This window comes from Quercus suber, unplaced genomic scaffold, assembly GCF_002906115.3.
Source record: "Quercus suber isolate HL8 unplaced genomic scaffold, Cork oak 2.0 scaffold_76, whole genome shotgun sequence".
Taxonomy (NCBI): Eukaryota; Viridiplantae; Streptophyta; class Magnoliopsida; order Fagales; family Fagaceae; genus Quercus; species Quercus suber.
The window spans coordinates 44,518-68,440 of record NW_027069541.1 but is presented as its reverse complement, the minus strand read 5'-3'; the positions used below and the strand labels follow the sequence as shown (position 1 = coordinate 68,440).

The 23,923-nt window shown below is 34.1% G+C and overlaps 2 protein-coding genes and 1 non-coding gene across 3 annotated transcripts; 2 read left to right on the top strand and 1 right to left on the bottom strand.

The window, feature by feature from the left end:
• On the top strand, nt 1-2,260 carry LOC112007670 (probable xyloglucan endotransglucosylase/hydrolase protein 32). The gene is made up of 4 exons (XM_024040037.2): nt 1-281; nt 394-494; nt 673-890; nt 1,418-2,260. Exons 1-4 carry the CDS (start codon nt 86-88, stop codon nt 1,782-1,784), a joined length of 882 nt encoding a protein of 293 aa, XP_023895805.1. The 5' UTR covers nt 1-85; the 3' UTR covers nt 1,785-2,260.
• Nucleotides 2,261-5,356: 3,096 nt separating this feature from the next.
• TRNAY-GUA (transfer RNA tyrosine (anticodon GUA)) lies at nt 5,357-5,449 on the top strand. Its single transcript has 2 exons — nt 5,357-5,393; nt 5,414-5,449. It is a non-coding gene; the product is annotated as a tRNA-Tyr (tRNA).
• Nucleotides 5,450-6,645: 1,196 nt separating this feature from the next.
• On the bottom strand, nt 6,646-20,124 carry LOC112007674 (uncharacterized). The gene is given in 15 exon segments (XM_024040042.2): nt 6,646-6,942; nt 8,185-8,386; nt 8,389-8,681; nt 12,010-12,203; nt 12,285-12,347; nt 14,103-14,142; nt 14,228-14,364; nt 14,478-14,588; nt 15,927-15,985; nt 16,290-16,386; nt 17,343-17,423; nt 17,558-17,602; nt 17,691-17,780; nt 17,910-17,985; nt 19,572-20,124. Coding segments are annotated over 14 exon segments (1,815 nt in total). The 5' UTR covers nt 19,904-20,124; the 3' UTR covers nt 6,646-6,942; nt 8,185-8,189.
• Nucleotides 20,125-23,923: the final 3,799 nt, after the last annotated feature.

Genomic DNA, 23,923 nt, shown 5'->3' with positions numbered 1-23,923 from the left:
TATACACACATACAAACGCACAATCACAATCATTCTCTTTTCTCCACATTATAGCTTCCTTTCATTCATCTTTCTTCCCCCCTTAATGGCTTCCTTTCTTTTCCTACTTTTGATTCTTTTAGTCCCTTCAAGCAATGCTCAGTGGCCACCTTCACCTGGCTACTGGCCAAGCTCTAGGTTCAACTCCATGAGCTTTTACAAAGGATATAAAAACCTCTGGGGTCCTTCGCATCAAAGCTTTGGCCAAAATGCATTAACCATCTGGCTTGATCGTACCTCAGGTCTTACTCAGTCTCATTATGTATACTTAATATATAGCTCTTAAATTTCTTTGTGCACATCCTGATTATATATTAACTATTCTCCGTTTTATTGCTTGGTTTTTCATAACAGGAAGTGGGTTCAAGTCTGTTCGTCCATTTCGATCTGGCTACTTTGGTGCCTCCATTAAGCTTCAACCTGGTTACACTGCAGGAGTCATTACAGCTTTCTATGTGAGAATTTGGACCAAATAATAAGTTGTATTAGTTTTAGTATAATTTAAAAAGACTCAATTTTTTAAATATACTTCAAATGTATGTGTATTGACAACTATAATAATTTCTTAAAGGAACTATATTTTTTAATTATAATTTGATTAGTCTAATTGTATACTAAATTGGGCAATGGCAGCTCTCCAACAATGAAGCTCATCCAGGTTTCCATGATGAAGTAGACATTGAATTCCTTGGGACAACATTTGGGAAGCCTTATACTTTACAGACCAATGTTTACATCAGAGGGAGTGGGGATGGGAGAATTATAGGCAGAGAGATGAAGTTTCATCTATGGTTTGATCCCACCCAAAATTTTCATCACTATGCTATACTGTGGAGTCCTAAAGAGCTCATGTAAGTGGATTATATTTTAATTTGATAAATACCAATATGTATCAGAAACTTAGATTTTGAGTTATGATTATCTTAAGACTAGGAGGACTTAGTTCTTAATAAAGCTCTAAAGTCTGATTAGCAATTATTAATATTTGCATGGAATTTGTTTATTCTCACTTGATCGACATTTTGAGATGTGTGTAGTTGGGCCAATTAGTATTTTTGGAATGAATATGCAAAAGAGGCAAGTATTTATTCCCATCTTTCTCTTTAATTATAAGTTATTTGATAGTGTAAAATAAAAAATAGTATCCAGTTCACATGAGTGGTTTCTAAAAAATAAAAAATAAAAAAAGTTCACATGAGTGGATAGACTACCTATTGACTGGCCACATATATGTCATTGTATATAGCAAAATTAATATTAAAAAAACAAAGTATTATATTGATTTAATGCAAATGGTTATGTTGGTATTGGACTATTGGTATGTTAATTGTCTTATTGTGTCTCCCTTTATTAATTTGATTATCATATTTCAATTCAGATTCCTTGTGGATGATGTGCCCATAAGAAGGTACCCGAGAAAGAGTGATGCCACATTTCCACTAAGGCCAATGTGGGTTTATGGTTCTATATGGGATGCTTCATCATGGGCCACTGAAGATGGAAAATACAAAGCTGATTATAAGTACCAGCCATTTGTTGCTAGGTACACAAATTTCAAGGCCACTGGTTGCTCAGCCTATTCACCAGCTTGGTGCCACCCAGTCTCTGCCTCACCATTCAGGTCCGGTGGGCTAACTAGACAACAATATAGAGCCATTAGATGGGTTCAAAGCCACAATTTGGTTTATGACTATTGCAGGGATTCCAAGAGGGACCATTCCCTGACACCTGAGTGTTGGGGTTAAAAGTTAAAGTGAAAATTGGAGTTACTGCTATGTGTCTATTTAATTCTACGCATAGGAAGTCACTCAAATTTTCACTTTTTGTTATTTTTTCCTTCTTTTAAATTTTAGTGAGGGTGTCTCGTGATGGGTCCCATTTGCCAACAAGGTTGATGCAAATGGTACTTGAGCGTCCAAGGAGGCTCCACACACAAGAAAAAAAATTGGAACAAAATTTGTGTGCATTTTTCATTTTTTGTTATGGTGATTTTTGTGTACATTTGTGGTTGGAAACATACAAGGTATGAGACTTGGGGGGAGAGAAATAAAAAAAGAGAATGGAATTGAAGGCAATATTGAAGCCAAAGAAAAGAGATGGGGTCATGGGGTCTGAGTGAGTGAGGGTTTTCACTTTTTTTATAAGATTCAATAAATAATAAAGCAGAAGATTTTGTACCATGTGTGATGTGTCTGAAATTAATGCCATGAAAGTTGGGGCACTTTATGATTGTTCATGGATTGGAGATATGAATGTTGGATTAAAATGGAACACCATGAAAAATGAAAATGGTTCTCAGAGCATAAATCCCAAGAATCATTTAAAGATGTAAAAATGTAAAATCATCATCTACATTTCATTGTTCAATTATTGATGAGATCAAGATAATTTTTGAAATTTTATCTTAGTGTTTCGTAAAATACATTTTAAAAAGAGATTAATTTGGTTACCCACAAATGCAGTATAGTAAATGAGCCTTTTGCGCAGTAATGAGGGAATGAGCTCTCTTTCCCTCCCTCTATAACTTTTCCTCTTAACACAAATTTCAATCTAACTTAAGGAAAATAATAATAATAATTTTCTAAGTTTAATATATTACATAATCATGTATCATTGCTTGTGAGTGCACAGGCGGTAGCTATGATATTCAACCCATCCTGTAGCAATTGCTGGTTTGTGCTCTCTCTCTGTTCCTTTCAACAATTCACGGTAAATCATAGGAAACTAGTATCAAAAGAATAAATTTAGGTCACCATTTTAATTTAAAAATGAAAACAATAATAGAGTATTATAATTCTTACTACATAAATGATAAATCTTATAAATTGAGATGTCAACTTTTGAACACTTTATTAAAAAAGAAATTAAGAAATTTATTAATTATTTTGTTGATGTTTTGTCATCTATCATATTCATTATCAAGATGTCAAGTCTTTCTATCAAATAAAAAAAGATGTCCCCCATCTTTTTTTTTTTTTTTTTTCTGGTAATAGTTTTAACATTTTCCATCATAATAATGCAAGAAGAATTTGATTGAGCATCAAACAAACTCTAGGGTGATAATTATTGGTACTCCTTTGATGCTTCATTTTTGTGATTAAAGATAAAAAATAGATACTCCTTACATAGTTACATTCTCTTCACTTTCTTTATGTATGCATGTAGTACATTCAGAATAATAAGCAAAAGAAATTTTAAAAAAAAAATACTTGCTTTTATTTTCAGAATTGAAAGTTGAGAGAATTCAGTATGTAGATCCAATATAGAAGATAATAGAATGCACACTACGTCACATAATCATTAATAAAAAGATGCTTACTTATTACTATTATTTTCTCCAAACTTTCTATTTGCTTACTTCTATATCCTGAATCATATCATTACACATATCTAGTTGAAATGCCTTTGGTAAAAGAAATGACAAATTTATGCCACAAAGAGCAAAGATATGTACTTGGTAAGTTTTGAAAGAGTCTAAACATAAACCTATATTGTATAAATTTTACATCTAACTATCTAAGTACTGTTGTGATTTTATCAAAAAATTACTATCCAATCTTAAATCCAGAGACTATGTTTAGCAACCATAGTTGTGAGCCCATATTCAATTCACAGGGAGCCAAGCAATTTAGCACAAAATTGCACAACTCTAAAAAGAAGTAGCTCATCATAATAATATAATTTTTACACCCCTGAAGCCAGAATAACATGATTACTAAATTCCTTCTCCCAATCAATATGACTTTTTGAATGTTATTAGAGATGCTTTGAGCAACAATAATGCAGAAGACATATAAATAAGCCCATTATTGCCAATGAATTACATGGGGTCACTGGTGGGGAGCTATTGAACTTTAAAGAAACAGAAAATGATAGAATGTCTTCAAACAGATAGATATGGCTAAGAAAAAGTCCAAATCCTCTTCCTCTCTCACCCTTTTCTCTTCTTCTTTTGTCATTTTATGAGGATTTGATTTTGAAATATTCGGTTTTTGCAGCTACAAAGATGATGCCTCCCAACAAACAAGTCAATTATCCTCTTGGCTACCATAATGCATTTTTAAAGTGTTAGAATTAGAACATTACACATTAAAAAAATAAAAATAAAAATCTTATTCGAAGTTTTTTCACAACAGTGTTTGCAGCAATATTTTTTGTACACCAAATTCATGGGAGTTGAAGTTTATGTGTGTGCATATATACAAACCTCCCTTTTTTAATTTATAATAAACCAAATTATAAGCATAACAGATTCATTTGTAAGTATTTTCTTTGAATTATTGTCTTCAATGGGGTCTGAAGTAATATGAATATGATACTTTTTTTTCTTCTTCTTGAGAACCATTATGAATATGACACTTTGACTAATAATCTAATACCACTTTCAAGTTGGAAAGATTGAAAAAGGATTTGAACGGGAGATTTAGAATCAAAATTTCCCCAAAATTATTCCTTTTATTTCTAAAGTTATAATTTCTCTATTCCTGTTTTATATATAAGAACACGTGAGTAAAGTAGCATTTTGCCATTGGTGGTTGCAACTAATAGGTAGCTTATCCGGACATGATAATTTTTTTTTAGACCAATTCTGCAAGTTGAATTCTCCTATCTTTCTTTTTTATTAGTTTGGTGAATCATACACCAAAACATTTGAATAGAAAGACAATCTGTCAACAAACTTAAAGTTTGAAAGATAGAAAAGTATTAGTGAAATTTTTTGGATCAAACAGTGGAATAACATGAAATTTGGTGACAGAAAGAATTACCACGAGGATCAAAACCCATAACCTTATGATCCTAACCTATGCCGCTTTTTGGGTAAATCCCTTTGTTTAGGCTTCCATAATTCTATTTAATTAATTTTTTTTATTAATGGTAATTTTTTTGTGACGTTCCCTGTAATTCATAGGATTTGATTTTTGTAATTTTCTCAATTTAAAAAAAAAAAAAAATCTTATTTTTTAGACTAATTTCTTAGGATTTTCTAGGATTTCTTGGCCACCGTGAGATTTCTTTAGTATTTATATTGTGTTTGTAAATTCCTTGGCCAGCATGAGATTTCTTTAGTATTTATATTGTGTTTGTAAATTTGTCTAGATTCAACATCAAATTATGGCCTAGGGTATGATATATATTGGCTTTCCATCTATTTGTGTGTATTGTTTCATCTTTACTTCAGTGGAAGCATTTGCACTGCAAAATTCGGCAGACAGACAATATCAACGGTTCAACACCATATATATGATTCTATGAATATGATTCACGTCTTGAGCGATTGACAACTAATTATAAAATAATGTGTTGCTTTGGACATGATCCGACCTTAGCTCAGTTGGTAGAGCGGAGGACTGTAGTTGTAAAAACCTAACAGGTAATCCTTAGGTCGCTGGTTCGAATCCGGCAGGTCGGAATTTTTTTTTTTTTTTTTTTTGGGGTCAACATAACCTAATTACTGGGCTCAATAAATGGGCCACAACTAATATTTAATCAAGTGGGCCAGGTTATATAGCTTTGAATAAAAAATAATAACACTTTCTTTGCCTGGCTAAGCTTTTCTTGGGTCAGCATAACTAGTTACTGGGCTCAGCAAAGAGCCCACAATCAATATTGTATCAAGTAAACTGGCCCCCACGTTTCTACTTGAAACTAATAAACCTTTTTTTTTTTTTTTAAATCTCATCTTTTCTTTTCTTCTGTCTTATTGTTGTTCGGAGAACTGACCAAGAAAGATTGGAGTATTACTTGGCTATTGGCTTTATGTACCATGGTTTGAGGGGGGAAAGAGAAAGGGAAGGTAAATAAGGACAATCTTAACTATTGAAATAGTTAAACAAATGGATTAATTTAGAATAAGATTCTCTTTTAGGGTAGGTCGCTCCATTATGGAGCTCCTAAAATCCCATCCATCTAATTTAAAATCGGTGGATTAGGCTGTCCTTATTTCAATGGTTAATCCAAACTCCACCACTATAGCATTGGGGGTTTAAGTGGCGTTAGCTCTTGAATTTTTTTTTTCTTTTGGTTACCTGGTTGATGGGAGAGGTTGGCTTGAAGTGGAATATTAGAAACTCAATAATTAATAGTTCCGTTTTATGTTGGATTATTCGTTGTTTGGTTGTGATTCTGATCTAAAATGGTTTTAGATTCCTGTTAATCTTGAAAATTAGAGGAATTTGTTGCCCTCTGTTATGAAGACCCAAACAACTGATAGTATTTGGATTTAGCAGTTTCAGTAAGGCTGCTCCACTGGCTATGACTAAGATGCAGCTAGCTAGGTTTGTGATTGGTGGCTTACAGTGGGTTTCTGGGTGAAGTCAACCTACAAAGAAGAGTAGTGACTGCAGTCTGTAGCAGCAGTGAGAAGTAAACAGTAAATAGAGCAGCGAAAACACCATATACCACCTCAATGATTGTGAGAGAGGGTTAATTAGGGAAGAAAATGGGGAGAGAAAGTAAAGGGAAAAAAAAGTGCTGGCTTATTATTTGTTTTTTGTTTTTTAGACCAAGTCAATATTTTTATGCATTTTATTTGGTTAACAAAATAATAAATAAATAAATGAAGACGTAAGCAAGGATAAAATTGATTTGATTTTATTGAGGATCAAATTGAAGCAATTAATAATTTAGAGATCATTGAACATTAACCAATAGTTAAAAGACTACATTAGTAAATTTAACCTACAAATATTATATAACAAGTAACTATACAATGCAGCTCATTACTTAAGAAGCTACCTAAAAATTTCGTCTGAATCTTACTATTAATAAATATATGCAAGAATACAGTTTTGAGTAAGTGAACCTTACAAAATCCTATTGTAAATTTGGATTGCGATCGACCTAAATTACTCCATTAGTATAAGCCAAAAATGTCAGTTGATCACCTCTTGACAAGTTCGGAGCCTACAATGCAAGTGAGTAGAACAAGAGTTAGCACTCATTATGCAGACATAAAAACAACCATTTCTCCACCATGTCATTTAGGGGGGAGGCTTAAAAATTCAACCCGCCATGGCTACTGACTTATGGGGGTTCAGGATTCTTACATTGATTGTTAAAAATAAAATATACCATAATCACTAGATAAAAAGTATTTTTGACATATGGTAAAGCTGATACTGGCAGTACAGCAAAAAAGTAGCACTTCTAAAATCCTAGCCCAGCAATATTAGCCCACAGGTATTGTTTAGACAGGCCATTAAAAAAGCAAAGCCATGATCACTAATCGGCGTTTTTTTTTTTTTTTTTTTTAGAAGTAATAATGACCACTAATTGTAGTGAGAAAAAAAAAAAAAAGCATTCGTAAATTTTGTTCTTTACAAGCAACAAGATTTGTTTCTAAAACAAATTAAAAATGGAACAGGCTTGAAAATAAGGATTAAATTCTATAAGGATGTGGTGTAAAACCCATGTTTTACCCCTCTAATCCCAACATGCCACATCATCTTATCACATATTTAAGAATAAACACAATCACACTCAATCAATTCTAATACCTATATATAAATCCAACCAAATTGGGAATCTATCGAGATGTTATTAGATGTAGTAGGATATGAATTTTAAGTAAACTGCTAATGTGGCAATCACTTATTGGATGGTGTAAAAGATAAGTTTTACACCCCATTCTTATAGAATTTAATCTCTTAAAAATAATATGCAAAAAACAGAATAGGAATTATGTATTCTACAAGTAACAACAGGTTACCAGGGATTCTTGAAAAACATAAGATGCGAAACTGGATGTTTCATGTAGAACACTTTTGGTAGGATCAGTTTAACAATACTTTTAGATAATTACTAACCAGATCCATAACAAGAAGCCAAGAATGAACTAAAATTAAGTAGCTTGTAAACAAATAAGTACTACCCCAATTTATTGTAATATTAATTCACACTGACAAAAAAGTAGCACCATTAATGAAGTGAAAAATTACAGTAAATCTAAGTAATACTATAAGAATACCAGCAATAGCCAGAAGTTTTTTTCTTTACCTTTTTTGGTTTTGAGGTTGGTCAGGAAATAAATTAGTAGTCCACATTTAAATAATAGTGATAATAATACTAACAATGATGATAGTGAAAACAACAATAACAATAATATTAATATTAATAACTCGCTCAAACTGAATTTAATCAGCTTACCTTTTTCATGAGAGTTTGGTACTGAAAAGATGCAATGTATTCTCACTTAAACAACTAAGTAAACCTCGGCTGATGGCATGTGTGTACTTCACATCTCGAATAGGACGCTTTTGTGTATTAAGATGTCGAAGAACTGTAAAAGATGGCAACTCTTGCAAGATCAATTCGCGCGTAAATTCATCCCCAGATGCAAACATCCGGCTTGATTTTCTATGTCTAAGATTGCAGATCTTATTGGTATTCGACTCTCATTCACATTGGCACATGCAGAACCCAACTTTTGAAAACAGTTGCTTCCCACTTCCTTGTAATGAACATGGGAGACCTGAACTCCTTGCCCAATAACTTGGGAATGCGTTATTGAAGGTTGAGAAATAGCCATCTCATTCTGCATCTCAACTTTGGGACGATATGAAGCAACAATGTCATCACTGCTAGGAGAATAAGAAAGGGATATACAAATTCCTTGATTAACCGACTCAGGAACCAAAAATGGCCTGGATAAGAATCAATTGTAAAATTGTTAGAATAAACCATCACATAATACTGATATAGACTAATTTTTAGACTAATAAAATAATAAGACAAGCACACATTTCTAAAATGCAAAAGATATAGTATAAAATTATTGGGGGGGAGGGGGGGGGGGGTGTGGAACATAAATGGATGCATTAGGGCTGTCCATCAACTGGGTAGATCCGATCCACCGCCCGACCCAAAGACCCACAGGCAGATCTGTAACCTCAGACGGGTCGACTGCAGGTCTAATAAGTTTAAAAATCAGCTTAACAGGTCAGTTTTGGGTCTCTTGAATTCTAACCTGTTCAAACCGACCCAACTTCCCATAATTCTAAAAAGAATCTTTTACTTGGGTTACTGGGTACCTTCTAAGTCTTTCTACACTGAACACACCTCAGCCCTCAACCCTCAACCCCCTTCTCGAAAACAAAATACACGCCTCAAACTTGTTAGTTTTAGAAAAGATCTCTCTCTCTTTCTGATCTCTCACTCTGACATCTCTCTCAAATCCTTAACCCTAGCCTTCTTACAATCGTTGTCTCCTGTCACCGATTTGTGCTCTGTTGCCGCCCCTAACCCTAGCCTCCATAATGCCACCGTCGCTGAGTTGGACCTACTGCTGCCATCACTAACTCAAAGGCCAACTTGAAACTGCACATCATGATGAATCCTTCCTCTAATCTACTTGAAATCTCCTCTGATCTTTTGCAGTCTATGGGTTAGTAAAAACATATATTGTTTAAAAAATATATATATTTACTGATTTTGTGGATGTGGTGATGATGGGGGAAGGAATGGTGGTGGTGGTGGTGGTGGTGTGGGTTTAGTCTTATCTCCTCTTTTTCATTTCAATCTCATAGATCTGCTGTTTTTGACTTGGTTTGTGTTATTTGGATTTTGATTTCTTTTTTGTTGTTTGGGTTTTGATTTCTTTGTTCTCTTTGTTCTAGGTTTTGATTTCTTTGTTCTGGGTTTTGGGTTTGATTTCTTTGATCTCTTTGTTTTGGTTTTGATTTCTCTGTTCTGGGGTTTTTTTTTTTTTTTTTTTTTTGGGTGAGCTATTTGTTTTGGGTTTTGATTTGTATCTTGTTGTGATTCAAACCCGAAATCACCCGATGGTTCCGACCCGTTCAACCGATGACCCGTGCCACAGGGTCTGACCCGAACTTTCAGTCAGCCGCGGGTCCATATTCCGGTCACCCGATTCAGTCAGGTCGGATACAGGTCAACTCCAAACCCGATCCGATCCAACCCGTGGACAGCCCTAGGATGCATAGAACAAGGAAGAAGTGAAATTAGACAGTTTGGCACTCATAAGAATGTTTTACATTTAAACAAAAAAACTGCAATCTAGGACTTCCAAATACTCACAGAAGATTACTAAATTACATTCCTGCACCTCAAAGTTTGAAAATTTTCATTTTGGTACCACGTTTGATTCCGTTTTCCAAATGGTCCTCCCATCCATTTCCGTCACTGAGCTGGCCACCATTAAGTGCCAAATAAGTATTCTAGTCACTTGTCCACATCACCTTTTTTTTTTTTTGCCTAATTGGCCTAAATTACTAAGTCATCCAAGGGAGAGGAAAAGAAAATTAAAAAAATGCTAGAACAAAAAATAATGATGCTGGAATAACTAAAAAAAAAATCAGAAATGCAAAGACAAAATGCAAAATCGAAAAGCAAAGATACAAGGAAGAATTCACAGCAGCTTTCAATGAAATCTAAATGGAGCAAAATTATTGAAAAATAGTGGTGCACAAACCAAATCATGATTAGACATCTGAGGGTGGAAAAAACCAAACATGTTTCATCCAAATACAACCCCTTTTAACAAATTTAAAAACCTCATTCAAACCAAATCACAAACGCCTTTTATCTAAACAACCCAACCAAGAAAAAACTCATCAGAGTCCCAAACCCACCCCACTGTTGTCAAGCCAAACCATCCCAAAAATCACTTCTTTTTTACAGTTTGATAATTTGTTATTATTCATCTGGGTGACGTTGTAAGACAATGGGGCAAAAATGTGTGATGTGGTCAAATGAGCGCTTAACAGTCAGCTCACTAACGAAGATGGACAGAAGGACCATTTTAAAAACAGAATCAAACTTGACAGACCAAAATGAAAATTTTCAAACTTCATGGACCAAACTGAAAACAACCCAAACTTCAGGCTGCAAAGGTGTAATTTAGTAAAAAGAAATCTCTATAAAATACATCATCTATACTATCTAAGAGAGGATTCCTCTCTTTGAATCAGACTTTTATGTGGTTCAAAATACCCTCATTAATAAAGGGTAACTTTTATTAGAAATAGTCATAAATATCAAATAACAAATTTCATTTTTAATTCAAAAAGAGAACTCTTAAAATTTAGGATTTTTTCCTTCATATTCATCTTTTTGTTCCCCAAAATTTAGTCCTTTTTTATTCTTTTTTCATCCAAATAAAAGTAAAATACCCTCAATTTAAAAAATAAAAAATAAAAAATAAAAACTAAGAGAACTCCTAAAATTTAGCCTTCTTTCCCCTTACATTCATCTTATTTTTCCTACTCAAACATTTCTTTATATCACTACACTTGCAAACACACATTTAAAAAGAAATTACAGTTACTGCTTATCTCTAAACTTTATCCTTTTTATTTATTTGAAAAATAAAAAAATATATTTCCAATTATAATAGATGCAAATTATTAACTTTTATCCAAAAAAATAGAAGAGCCTCTAAGCACATGCAACACGCGTACTTAGAGGCTAGTTCTTATTATGCTCATAATTGTTCAATTCATTGATAATTAGTTAATATTATAAACGTTCCATTTAAAATTAGATTTGGTCCCACGTAGGAATTCTAAGAAATTAAAGGTGAAAGAAGTGCTTCCAAAATTAATTCCAACTATAGAATTGAAAACTTAAGCAAAGATATGGAAGCAAACCCTGCGATACATGTCATGGGCAGATAAAACTAATCAACCCCTTCAACTGAAAAACAAAGATAATGAGGAAAGGAAAAAGGATTATGAAAAAGACATCCATTCTAGTATCTGTACAGTTTTATAACATCATGATTACTGAAGGTCATTAGAAGCATCAGAATGGACTACATTTAGGAAAACATGGTAAATGATAAAAGAAATAAAAGTTCTTGAATGCAGCAATAAGTAGCACATTTGATCTAAACCAAGGTGCAAAATGAATGAATGATAAAAAGATATCAGGAATTTATCCAAATGGCTTTATAGCTAAACAAGAAAGATTAGGGAACTCAAAGCTTACATACATAAAATAATAACAACCTACCCCTGTTCAGAACCATCAAAGTTCCACCGAGACAAGCCAATTGACGAAGCAGAAAGGACAGATCTAACACCGGAAGTAAGAGTTGAACTATGTAAAAGTGAGTGTACAGTATGAACAGGTTTGTTTGACCGGCCATTCAGGGAAAAAACTGGCCCATCAGTTTTGCGCATATCGAACACCAAAAGCGAGCCATTCTACAAGAAAGGGAAAAAAGTAAAAGATCAGCATAAGTCACCTAGGTTCGCAACATAAATAAACTCACTTAAATTTCATACCTGCAGTCCAGCATATATGTAATGTGAGCTATTGAGATCCCATGAACATGACCAAGCAGCAGCCTGGAAGTACATGCTCTACTATTAGTACCAATAATAACATTTTTCACAGAAAGAAAATAGTGAAGGAAAATATAAAAGTCCTGGAGTACACACATTTGGGGAGTGTACAAATAGAGTGAGACAGTGAGAGGAAGAGGTTACATAAAGGGTCCGTTTGAGAACCGCTTATTTTTCTAAAACTGAAAACTTTTTACTGAAAGTATGTAGAAAAAAAGCTAAAAGCTGACTTTTGAAGCAATGGGACCCACTTTAGGGGCAAAAATAAGCTAAAAAGTAAAATAAACTAACTTTTTACTCAAATCCCAAACGCAACCAAAGTATATCAATAATAGACACATTCTACAGAACATGAAAGAGAATTAAATTAAAAGCCAATTTGGCAGCATCACTATAGCACTACAACTCCATTATAGTAATTGAATGAGACAACCCACTAGGCTGAGCAGGCATAATCCAAAGACTGAAATTCCTTGCCCCAAATTTGAGCCAGTCAACCATGCCTAGCTAAGTTTAGCTCAAGCTAAACTTTCAGGCTAGAAGGAACTGCCCAGCTTAAAAGGCAATGGTACTTGACTACTGTTTCTTTAAAATATATTTCAAATTAATAGAGTTACGTATTCATATTCAAGCAATGAGAATAGCTCTGTGCCAAGGTTTCATACTCTCAAATTTAAGGACCAAGATCCAAGCCTTCCTTTAGCCCATTTAAGGAACATAAACCAGGTGATGGTTTAAGTTTTACAAAGGGGCTACAGTGAAGGGGCAGTTTACAGTGTTATTAAAACTTGCTAGAATGAGTGCACCTGTCATTTTAAGTGGCGTCAAGTATTTATTCACATCTGACCTCAAAGCAAGCTTGATCCAACTCAACCAGATCTGTATCCCACCTTTAATCCCAACTCCTAGTCTCTATGAATGATGGGATTTTGGCATGCAATGCCACCAGTTTAAACATTACCAGATGGAAACTGAGATATGTCCAACACTACTTGAATGTATTAGTGAGAAATTCAGTGGATTAAAAGATACAAAATATTGGAAAGAACCCAATGATTAGGTGAGTACCAATTGAAGAACCACAGGATTTGAGGGGTGAAAGGGGGATGTTGAAAAAGGATTTAAAAAAAATAAATAAATAAATAAAGGGGTGCAAAATGAGGACTTTCCAGGAGGTCACCCATCCTCGTACTACACTGAGTGTTGAAAAAGGATTTCATGATTAAATAGAGCATAATCAAGTCAGGCACAATAGAGATCATCATGTCAATTATCCTCCCCATTATCCACAATGAAATAAATTTCATTGAGGAACTTATTACCATGCAATATTCATCAATGTCCATGTAGAATATAATGTGCACTGGATCTGTAACTGTTACTGCAACTATCAGCAACATTCCCAGAACCAAAATATCACATATGTAGCTACCAACTCAACAAAGGAATAGTCATTAATGGTTGGGGAAGGTTCCACATAGTAAAGATTTAATAGTCATTAATGGTTGGCGAAGTTCTCTATACTGAAAATTTTGGGTTTGTGCATTCCTACACATGGACAAATCACATAAAAACAAGCCTTTTATAGTGAAAAATAACAAGGCAACAATAAGTTTCAGAGAATTTTTAACGGAAAAGGATTGTAAAGTAACCAAAAGCCTCTACCCAAATAGACAATATGGAAGCTCAAACCAATATCAAGAGATTCAAGACCTACGGTTATTTAACAAGAATATACTTAATGGATTGAACTTTTACCGGTAGATTATAGGAAAGGATGATATTGTTGCTTTCCAGACTGTAAAAAGTGGAACAACCAAGTCAACAGGGAAAGAGATTAAAGAAGACAACCAAAACAACAGATTATACAAATAAGGTCACACCTGAGAACTGATAGTTTCACTAGTGAAGCAAAAAGTGCAAGGCTACCATTAGAAGGACAAATGCGTAGGTCCCGAATAACTTTCATGTAAGAAGGAAGTATGATATCTTGTTTTTCATGCGGAGGTATCAAGCTCATCTGCAAAATGATATTCAAAAGAACAAAATTGCAAAATTAAGGAGCAGTTCCCATTAAGTCCAAAATATGCATTTAATATTACTAAGACCACAATTTATGTCATGAAACTTTACTTTGGTAAGGACAGGGGTTGCATCTATCCCAGACACTCTTCGCACGATTAACAAAATTTGGCTAGAAGCATCCACATCGACTAAACGCGCACCATCTACCTGGAACTCCTTCTACATAAATTTATAATATAAGTTAATTTTATGTGGGCTACAAAAAATTACTTAAGGAAACAGTTGCTCAATTCAAAGCACAGACAACGATACTATCTCATGGAAGAAATTTATGAACATTATTTACCACCTTGAACAACAGAATAAAACAACAATGCCCATAAGCTTCATGTTATCAGCATAGGTTAATTGGGCTACAAAAAAATTACTTGAGGAAACAGTTGCTCAATTCAAAGCATAGAAGAAGATACTATCTCACGGAATAAATTTACAAATATTATTAACCACCCTGAACAAAAAAAATAAAAAATAAAAAAATAAGAACACCCATAAGCTTCATGTTTTCAGCATCAGTTGCCTGTCCATCAAGTCATTGATTTCAATAAGGGAACCATACCGTGTGCTTGTCACCTGATAACAGGCAGAAGCACAATTACTTACCAAGCTGTAACTTGCAATTCCAAACCTCACAGTCTACTTGTGTGAAATCTTTCCCGTGCTTGAATTTGATTCTTGTGTATATTTGGATTTGGTTGTAATTCGATATTGATTTATGTTCTTGGTTGGATATATTGTGCATTACTGATTCTAAGTTGCTCAGAGAGAATCATTTGGTAAGGATTAAGGAAATAGACAACAATTTTTTTATGTGATAACTAACAAGCACGTGATATATTTCCTCGTTTCAATTAATGGCAACTTTGCACGTAGTTTATTAATGCTGAAAGAAGTTGAAGGGATTATTTATTTTCGAATTTCATAGATGACTGAAAATACTGAATATCGCAAACTTAAATAGAAAAGTCTGAACATCACTAGCTAGCCATGTAATCATCGGATTTTCTCCATATGATCATAAAAAGAGAATAAAAAATTTAAAACCTTGAAGATAATATAAATCCATTTTTTTCCTCACACATTGGGATATAATGGTTGTGCTTCAAAGTAAGTTTCAGTCCGTATGGCATGTGAGAGGGAGAGAGAGAGATGCCAAAGAAAGATTCCAAAACAAATAAAACATAGAAAGATAAAGGAGACGTTATATAAAGAATAAGAAAATAAAAAAGTCTATTACCTAGCAAGATGTACTTTTTTTTAATGAAAATATCTATTACCTATGATTAAAAAAAAAAAAAAAAAAAAAAAGTCTACAACCTGGTTAAATGTAAAACTCCATGTATGTTGAATAAAATACATTTTTAGACATCCTGCATAGTTGAGGTTTCATCTTCTCTTTAACAAAATTTCTTATTGGTTATTATTTATAGTCTAATAACTCTGGTGCATGTTGAGAGAGGATAGGAAACATAGCATAATAGAAAGCAAGAAATGGCACACCTGTAATATGAAACTGCAAGAAGATCCTTGTCCGCAAAAAGTTGAGCCAAAGTTGTTGCCTACAAGATATATTCAACATACAGATGTGTTTACAAGATTCAGTGTGTACAAAGAGATTTGATACTTGACAGTAGGGGAAAGGGTATCTAAAACAATGATAACATAGCTCCAATGCAGACATCAATGATGAATGACCTAACCATAAAATTACATTGGAGAATGTTTATCTATTTATTCAACATACTGACATGTGTACAATAATACATTATAAATACATAACATATTAACATGTACAAATCTGTATATATAACATTACACTTGAATTTCACAAGGCATATATCTTACATTCTAAAAGATGCTTACCAAATACAGGACTTCCTTTATAGTGCCCACCAGCATTTGCTAATCTAGATGCTCTGCTCTGCACATCTCCTAATAAATGCTCCAAATCAGTTGTCCTCTACAAAGCAGAGTTTGAAACCAAAAGCGATAAAGACACACAGACAGACATAAAAGGTAAACTCTATACTACCTAAACACTTTAGTAAGCTCTTTGCAACTTAATTGATGGAAATACTAACAAAGAGCAGATTCAGTTTGCAACCTCAGTCCTTTTCATTTGAATACTAAACATACACCTAATAATCCCTAATATTGTGAAATAATACACACAAATCCTGGATAAATAAACAAATACATAGAGCAGACAACCACAAAGCTCACAAGAACACAAGTCTAATATGCATATTCGTAAAGGTGGTCAAAACAAAATCAAAGGTCTGACATAACTACTTCCTTTTTTTTTTATCTATTTGGTAAGCAAATAATCAGTTTATTAGAAAGTGGAGAACGCTCAAGTACACCAGAGAGGCTCCTAAAGAATTACATTCTTAAGTTTAAAAAATCAATAAATTCTTCAGAAGCAGTGAAATGAACACTGCCTAAGGCAAACAACAAATCATACAAAGTTCTAATGAATGACCACTTCCTAAGGCAATGATAATAATAATTGTTTTAAACAAAACTACATACGTATGAAAAGAGATGGAGAACTTGAGCAATGGCAACATTGTGTGATCAGAATGACACTAATAAAGGTAGTGAAAGCACATAAAACATGACTGCTGATATTTTCTACACAAGAAGCACCAAAGCATAAAGAACTATTCCGATACACTATTTGCTGTACAATGAATACAATAAGGGTCGTACCCAGTGTATAAAGCTCCCACTTATGCAAGGTCTGGGAGAGGTCATGGTAGGCAGCCTTAACCCCAATTTATCAGAGAGGCTGATTTCCGGACTCAAACCCGTGAGCTATCACTTTTGGTGGAAGGCACTTGCCACCACACCAAGGCTCAACCTCTATTGTACAATGTATACAATAAAAAAGTAGATATATACAATCAAGCATACCTTTTTCAACTGGCTTACTTTCCGATGCAAGTCATCTTCTCTTTTTTTCCATTCAGATTCTTTCTTACACCAATTAGCATCCTAGACATGATAAAGCACAAAAATAAATACTTGCTCCATAAGCCAACCAAAGACCACTAGAAACTAGCTCGTTACACTGCTATACCTTTTATAGGGGATGTTTTAGCAAACCATATCAAACTAAAAATTCCTACCTTCTTCTCAAGAGAAGCACATTTAGCCTCAAGTGACCGAATCCTCTGCAAACAAAAACAGCCCATGGATTCAGATTAAGAACATTGTAAGTTTCTCCTGATATGATAACAACCCCACTAGATTTCATGTGACCTTTTGTGATTCTTCGTCAACTGCAACAACCCGTGATGCAAAAAGCTTTCTTACATCCTTCAGTGTGCATGCCCTATTGCATTGAGGACACTACAAATACAAAAAATTATCAAATATAAAAAATAACAAATATAAATATAAATAAATAAATAAAAAGCTTATTTCTAGTTAATTCATGTAAATGGTGTCATGATTAATTGATTATATAACAGGCAATACCTTTCCGGCATTTCTACGTTGTTGTAGCCATTTTTTGATGCAAGACATACCATATATGTGCCCACAAGGAAGACAACTGCAGTCCTCAAACAACACAATTATACTATGATTAAACAATCATTTTATTGATAAGTAAAAGTTTATTAATGAAACGCATAGAGGTAACCGTGTACATAGAATAAATCGACATTAAGCACGAAATGAACAACTATCAAACATATTATCAAAAGAAAAGAGAGGGGAAGCATGCATCCACTCAAATAAAGATTTGAGTAGAAAAAGCTTAAGATCATTCACTGATTTCTCCTGTCCCTCAAAGGTTCTTGCATTCCTCTCACACCACATTCACCAGAGGCAATGTGGGATCGCATTCCAAATCATATTATTGCCTGTTCTACCAAACTTTCCTTTCCAACTAGGAAGAAGTTATTCCACACCTTTCAGCATGATCCACATGACCCCAAACAGGGCAATGACCAATTAACCAAACTTCACAATTCATGAGCAAAAGGGGATTGAAGAAGCAAATAATTTACAGTTACCCCAGTTGACTTGCACATAAAACACCAGTCAATAACAAGCTCCTGCCTATTTTGAGGTTATCTATAGCCAGAATTTTTCCCATAGCCGCTATCCAGAGGAAAAAGGCAACCTTACTGGGAACTTTGGCTTCCACAAACTTTTCCAAGGAAAAGAAGATGGAGGTGAGGGTTGTAAAAGTCTATAAAAAGATTTTACTTCATATATGCTCCTTAAAGGAGAGAGTCCAGCATATTGTACCCATGGCACTCCAATTTACCATACTAGAATATATGAGATCCATAAAGATTACCACGGATTCCAACTGCCATTCTTGGACTGTTCAAATAAAACTAATATCCAAGCGGTGCATCTCTCCGGCTAAAACCAAGTGATCTGCCACCGAAGCCTCTGTGTCACGTGCTATCCAAAATAATTGTCACATACTATCCGAAATAATACAGGAAACCTCTCCCTCAATGGCTGCCCCCCACACCAGGAATCATGCCAAAACTTTATTCAAGTTCCATCCTCCCACCTTAAAACTAATGAAGCCAACAAATTTATCCCATCCTGCCCTTATGTACTTCCAAATACTTACCCCATACATTCCTGTAACCCCCATCTGAACACCAATCCCCAAACATACTGCCAAATTTAGTACACACCACTCTCCACCATAATGCCTCACTCTTGAGCATATCTCCAAAGCCATTTTCCCCAATAAGGCCTTATTGAAATGAACTAAGTCCTTGACACCCAGCCGCCGCTTTAAGGCAGATCACATACACACCTTCAACGTACCAAATGAAACTTAAATTCCTCTCCAATGTACTATGAATAAACAATAATGTGGCGATACTCAACAGTCAATACAATCACATCATCAGAAAATTCTTATCAATTTATCAAATTTAACCAAAATAAAATGTCTCTATAAACTCCAATGAATCCAAAGTTCAAGATTACACCAATTTACCACTAAATCAATAATGTCGGTTGTGCATTATACTAATAGCAACAAAATTGTGAGTAACTGAAAGGTTGGAACAAAATTAGAGTAAAACCCTAGAATTGAAGGTAATGAAAATTCATCAAATATAGGGCTCAAAGAAGAGTAAGAATTGGGAGGCGAGTACCAACCAGATATAATGGTCACCGTCGGTGGTCCAAGCTTCCATACAAATAGGGCAAAAGAGGCCGTCGATTTCACTCCGATTCCACTCATTATCTTGCGAGCCTTCGACGCTTCCCAGTCCGTTCGACGAACAAGCTTCTCCTCCTCCTTCGATTCTCCTCCGCTTGCATTGCTCATCTTCTTCCTCTTCCTCTTCCTCCTCCTCCTCCTCCTCCTCCTCCTCTTCTTCTTCTTCTTCTTCTTCTTCTTCGGTTTCGGAACCGGAATCGACTTGTAACGGGGCAAGTTGATAAACGTTTTGGAGATAGCGAGCGTAGTCTTCGTCGGGGTCTGCCATTAGAGTTTCTTCGTGTGTGTCTGTGCGTGTGAGTGTGACTGAGAGAAAGAGAGAGAGAGGGACTGCGCAAAAATTTTGGTCGTTTTGATTGGGAGTATTGGAGACAAGACGTTTTGGGAAAGATATGAACCCTAAATTTGGAGAGCGCTTTTACGTTGCTGAAGGAATTTGAACTGCGGTATAAACACGTTCCTTGTAGGTGGTTATTCCACGATAATAAATGCAAGTATAAATGCTTTTGAGCTGTTGGGACAAAGGTTAGAAGAGAGATTCGCGCATATAAATTTAAATTAGAAATTTTATCTTATATATAATAAAAAATTAAAAGAAAAAAAAGAAGCATTTAATAATGTCTATGACAGCTTTTATTTTTATTCTTTATACAGTTTACTTTTAGTCATTTTTTACAGGCTTTTAAAATGAATTATTTAACAAATGGAGTTTTAAAAATCTGTATTTATTAAGGAAAAAAAAAGCAATTAAAAAAATGTAATTACTAAAAAAATCACTAATTCGTTCTTAAAAATAAATAAATTGAAGAAAATGTTCTCAATTTGTTTGTTTAAATACTGTATGTATGTTTTATTTGCATTCATTTTAGTTTATTTTTTTGGTTGATTCTTCACATTGCAGCGATGGACTTTATAGTTTGAATAATCACTTTGACATATTGCACCTGCATCAGTCACCAGCTCCTCCATTAATTATATGATATACATTGGAAATTTGTTGTTTGTCTAATCTCTCCTCAAATGAGTCAAATTAATCAAGCAGAACAGAATAGTAAAGTTCATAGTTTAGCTGAAATGAAATTGCTTAAACGATGAGTTTCACATTAATTTGCAAATCTACTAGTCATATAATAATTTTTCTTTTTTGTTTTGTCTCTAGTGAATTGTTGTGGAGAGGTAATGACTTTGGTGTGCTTGTGAGAGAGCTAGTAACCGCAGCATATGTGCTTGCCTAGTTCAAGAACTAATCATCTATGAAACAAGGAACAGATCAAGCAGTCTTTTTGCTTGTGCAGTTTTTTTTTTTTTTTTGACACGTTTACTGGTGCTATTCAGTATTCATGTGATCATTTATTTAGATAAACATATGCTAGGTCTTTGAAAGTAGTTGTTGTTGGTGTAAAAAAGTAATGGTTGATCACACCATAATATGGTACACCCTCACTCATACAATAACTCTTACTTGGTTGATGATGTTGATTCACCAATCTACAAGAGAGATTAATTAAGCATTAAAGCTAGTTATATATTAAAGAGTTGTGTTTCTTAGATATATCTTATCTCTTGAAAATCATATATATCCCTTTCCAGGAGATATGAAAGAGTTTATAAATACTGACACTCTTCAAACATTGTTTAACGTTAGATTTTATTCTCTCCAAGCATCAAGGATGGTGATTCCCATCCTAACAAAATTAGCATCCTCACAATATAGGATCCAACAGTTGCATCATAACGAGAGGCTTAAAAGTCTCTATTTTTGTGCTGTATGCAAAACTCACATCCAGGTATAATAATTTAACAAGATAATATTTTTAACAATTTTTTAGTATATGTATCAACTAAAAACTGAAAGAGTACAATTGGTATGTGTGAGTGTGAGACAGAATTTGAAGAGTTTAGTTCCCTCCAATTTAAATAGGAAGTCAAAAATCTAAGGTCCGACGTGTTTTCAGTTTTTAAACAATATTATACATATTTTTATAAACTTTTTCACTCACATGTATTTTCAAAAAATACAAACAACGCTGCCAAACCACCCTTAACTGTTGACATTTAATGTCGCTTTCCAACTTCCAAAAAGGGTAAACTATAGTATTTCTTTTTGTTTTGTTTTTTTTTTGTTTTTTTTTTTTTTCTACGATATTATTGAGACAGAGACTCAGAAACACGTCGTGGAGCGCCACTTCACTACTCACACCGTCTGGTGCAATTTCAAAGTAATAATCATGCATCCTCATCCTACAAGCAATGGCAGATAAAAATGGCGAAGACGAAAATTGTATAAATGGCCAAGGTGACGAATTTGAGGTAAGGAGGAAAAGGAATGGTAACGGCGATGAAAAATGCTGTTATGGTGAAGAATATGCCAAAATTCTTGAACACTTGGGCTGCCACCAAAAACTTGGACTTCATGAATTCGCTAAAAGAGAAGCATACAAAGGCGAATAAGATTGCCAGAGAAAGCAAGTGGAAGGTTGCAGAAAGCTGTGTGTGGAATTGAACGGATACTAAAGCTATCTCAAGAGCAGAAGTCAAACAAAAACCAATCATTACATCGGTCCAGTCCATGTGGTGCTGGCCATGGTGGCGGTGCACAACCACCAAACGAGCTGCTTCAGCTGGGTCGACGCCGACAGCGTCATCCCTAGCTGCCAAATCTGGCAGTTCTGGGTTGACAGCATCACTAGAAGATGAAACCTGTGGGTAAAATTTTGAGAAGAGTCGGAGCAATTTTGTGGAAATTGGAAGAAAGAATTCCTTAAGAATATTTGTTATATTCATATTCTTAATTCGTGGCAGTTGAAACCTAAACTTAGGGGCTCTTGGCAGTAATTGTTAAACGCGTCTACTCAATCTATTTATTATGGTCTAAACCGGTCATTATTTTCTACAAACGAAACTTCTGCGATTTTTCGAACAAAAACACAATCTGAAGAATGCCAAGAAATTCACTTAACTTTTGGATTCTTGTCCATTACACTACCCTGAATTTTATTTTTGCTAATTTACTTCTTGAACTTCACACGAGTCAAGTTGAGGCATTTGTTAGTCTACCATTTAAAGTGACTGCATCACACGCGCAAGCCAAATAGTGAGCAGTGTTATTAAACCCGGCCCAACCTAACTGGTCAGACCAGTGACCCGGCACATTGACTTGGACAGGTGATCAATTGGATAGGAAAAATAAGAAAAGTATGTGTGCAACCCGGGGGTTTTAAGCAACCTGTATCACTGTAAGAACCGGTTGGGTTTTATTAATCCGTCCAAGTTTGTGAATTGTGTAAAATTATATTAATAGATCAACTTTATTGACTCTTTTATTATTTAAATATGTAATAATATGGTCATTTAAACAAGAGAAAACCTAAAAAATTCAAAAAAAAAAAAAAAATTTGTTCCCTGCACCCTGCCCTACGGATTCACACTTTGTACTTTGTACGTGTACCATCACTTTTTAGTTTTCACAATTCTCAAAACCTACTGCTACGAGCTGCTACTATGCATGAGTTTTTTTTTTTTTTTTTTTTTTTAATTTTTTTATGCTTTGAAGTCTGAATTATTTCTTGATTACCTTTTAGTTTAAGCATCTTTGGTTTTTTTTTTTTTGGTCGTGTATAGTGTGAGTGTGTGACATTGTTTCTTCTTTGAGTTTTAAACATTTTGTTGCTTTGAATTTGTTTGTTGCTTTAGGTTTTAGCTGACCTTAACTTTACTAACAAATATAACTTAATTTGTTTGTTTCTTCTATTGCTATTGCTTATGAAATATTGATTTTGAATATTAATGGCGAGTTTAATTTAGGCATATGCCTCTTTTTTTTTTTTCTTTTTAATTTACATATTCAGGTTATGATTTCTCAAACTTAATTTTATATATATTTAATTTTAAAATTTTTTTTTATTTGACCCTACAATTCGACCGATGACCCACGGTTGAATCAGTGATCCAGTAACCCAGCTCATAGACCGGGTCAACATTTAGTCTGAGTTTAATAACTATGATTGTGAGAGACAAGGATCGGAGGGTGAAAGTAAAATCAATAATGTATGAAAACAGATGTCATTCCATTTATTAATCATTTCAATTTTCAAACTTTGTCCTCTCTGTTAATTGTATTGCAATATTGATTTCATTCCAATCATCAAACTTTGTGCACTCTGTTAAATAAGTTGTTGTTAAGTGCTCTTAAATTAAAGTTAAAATAACTAAGTTTTGTTATTTCCCATATATATAAAATAAAAATAAAAAAAACTAAGTTTTGTTATTTTTTATTAATCCAAAAAAT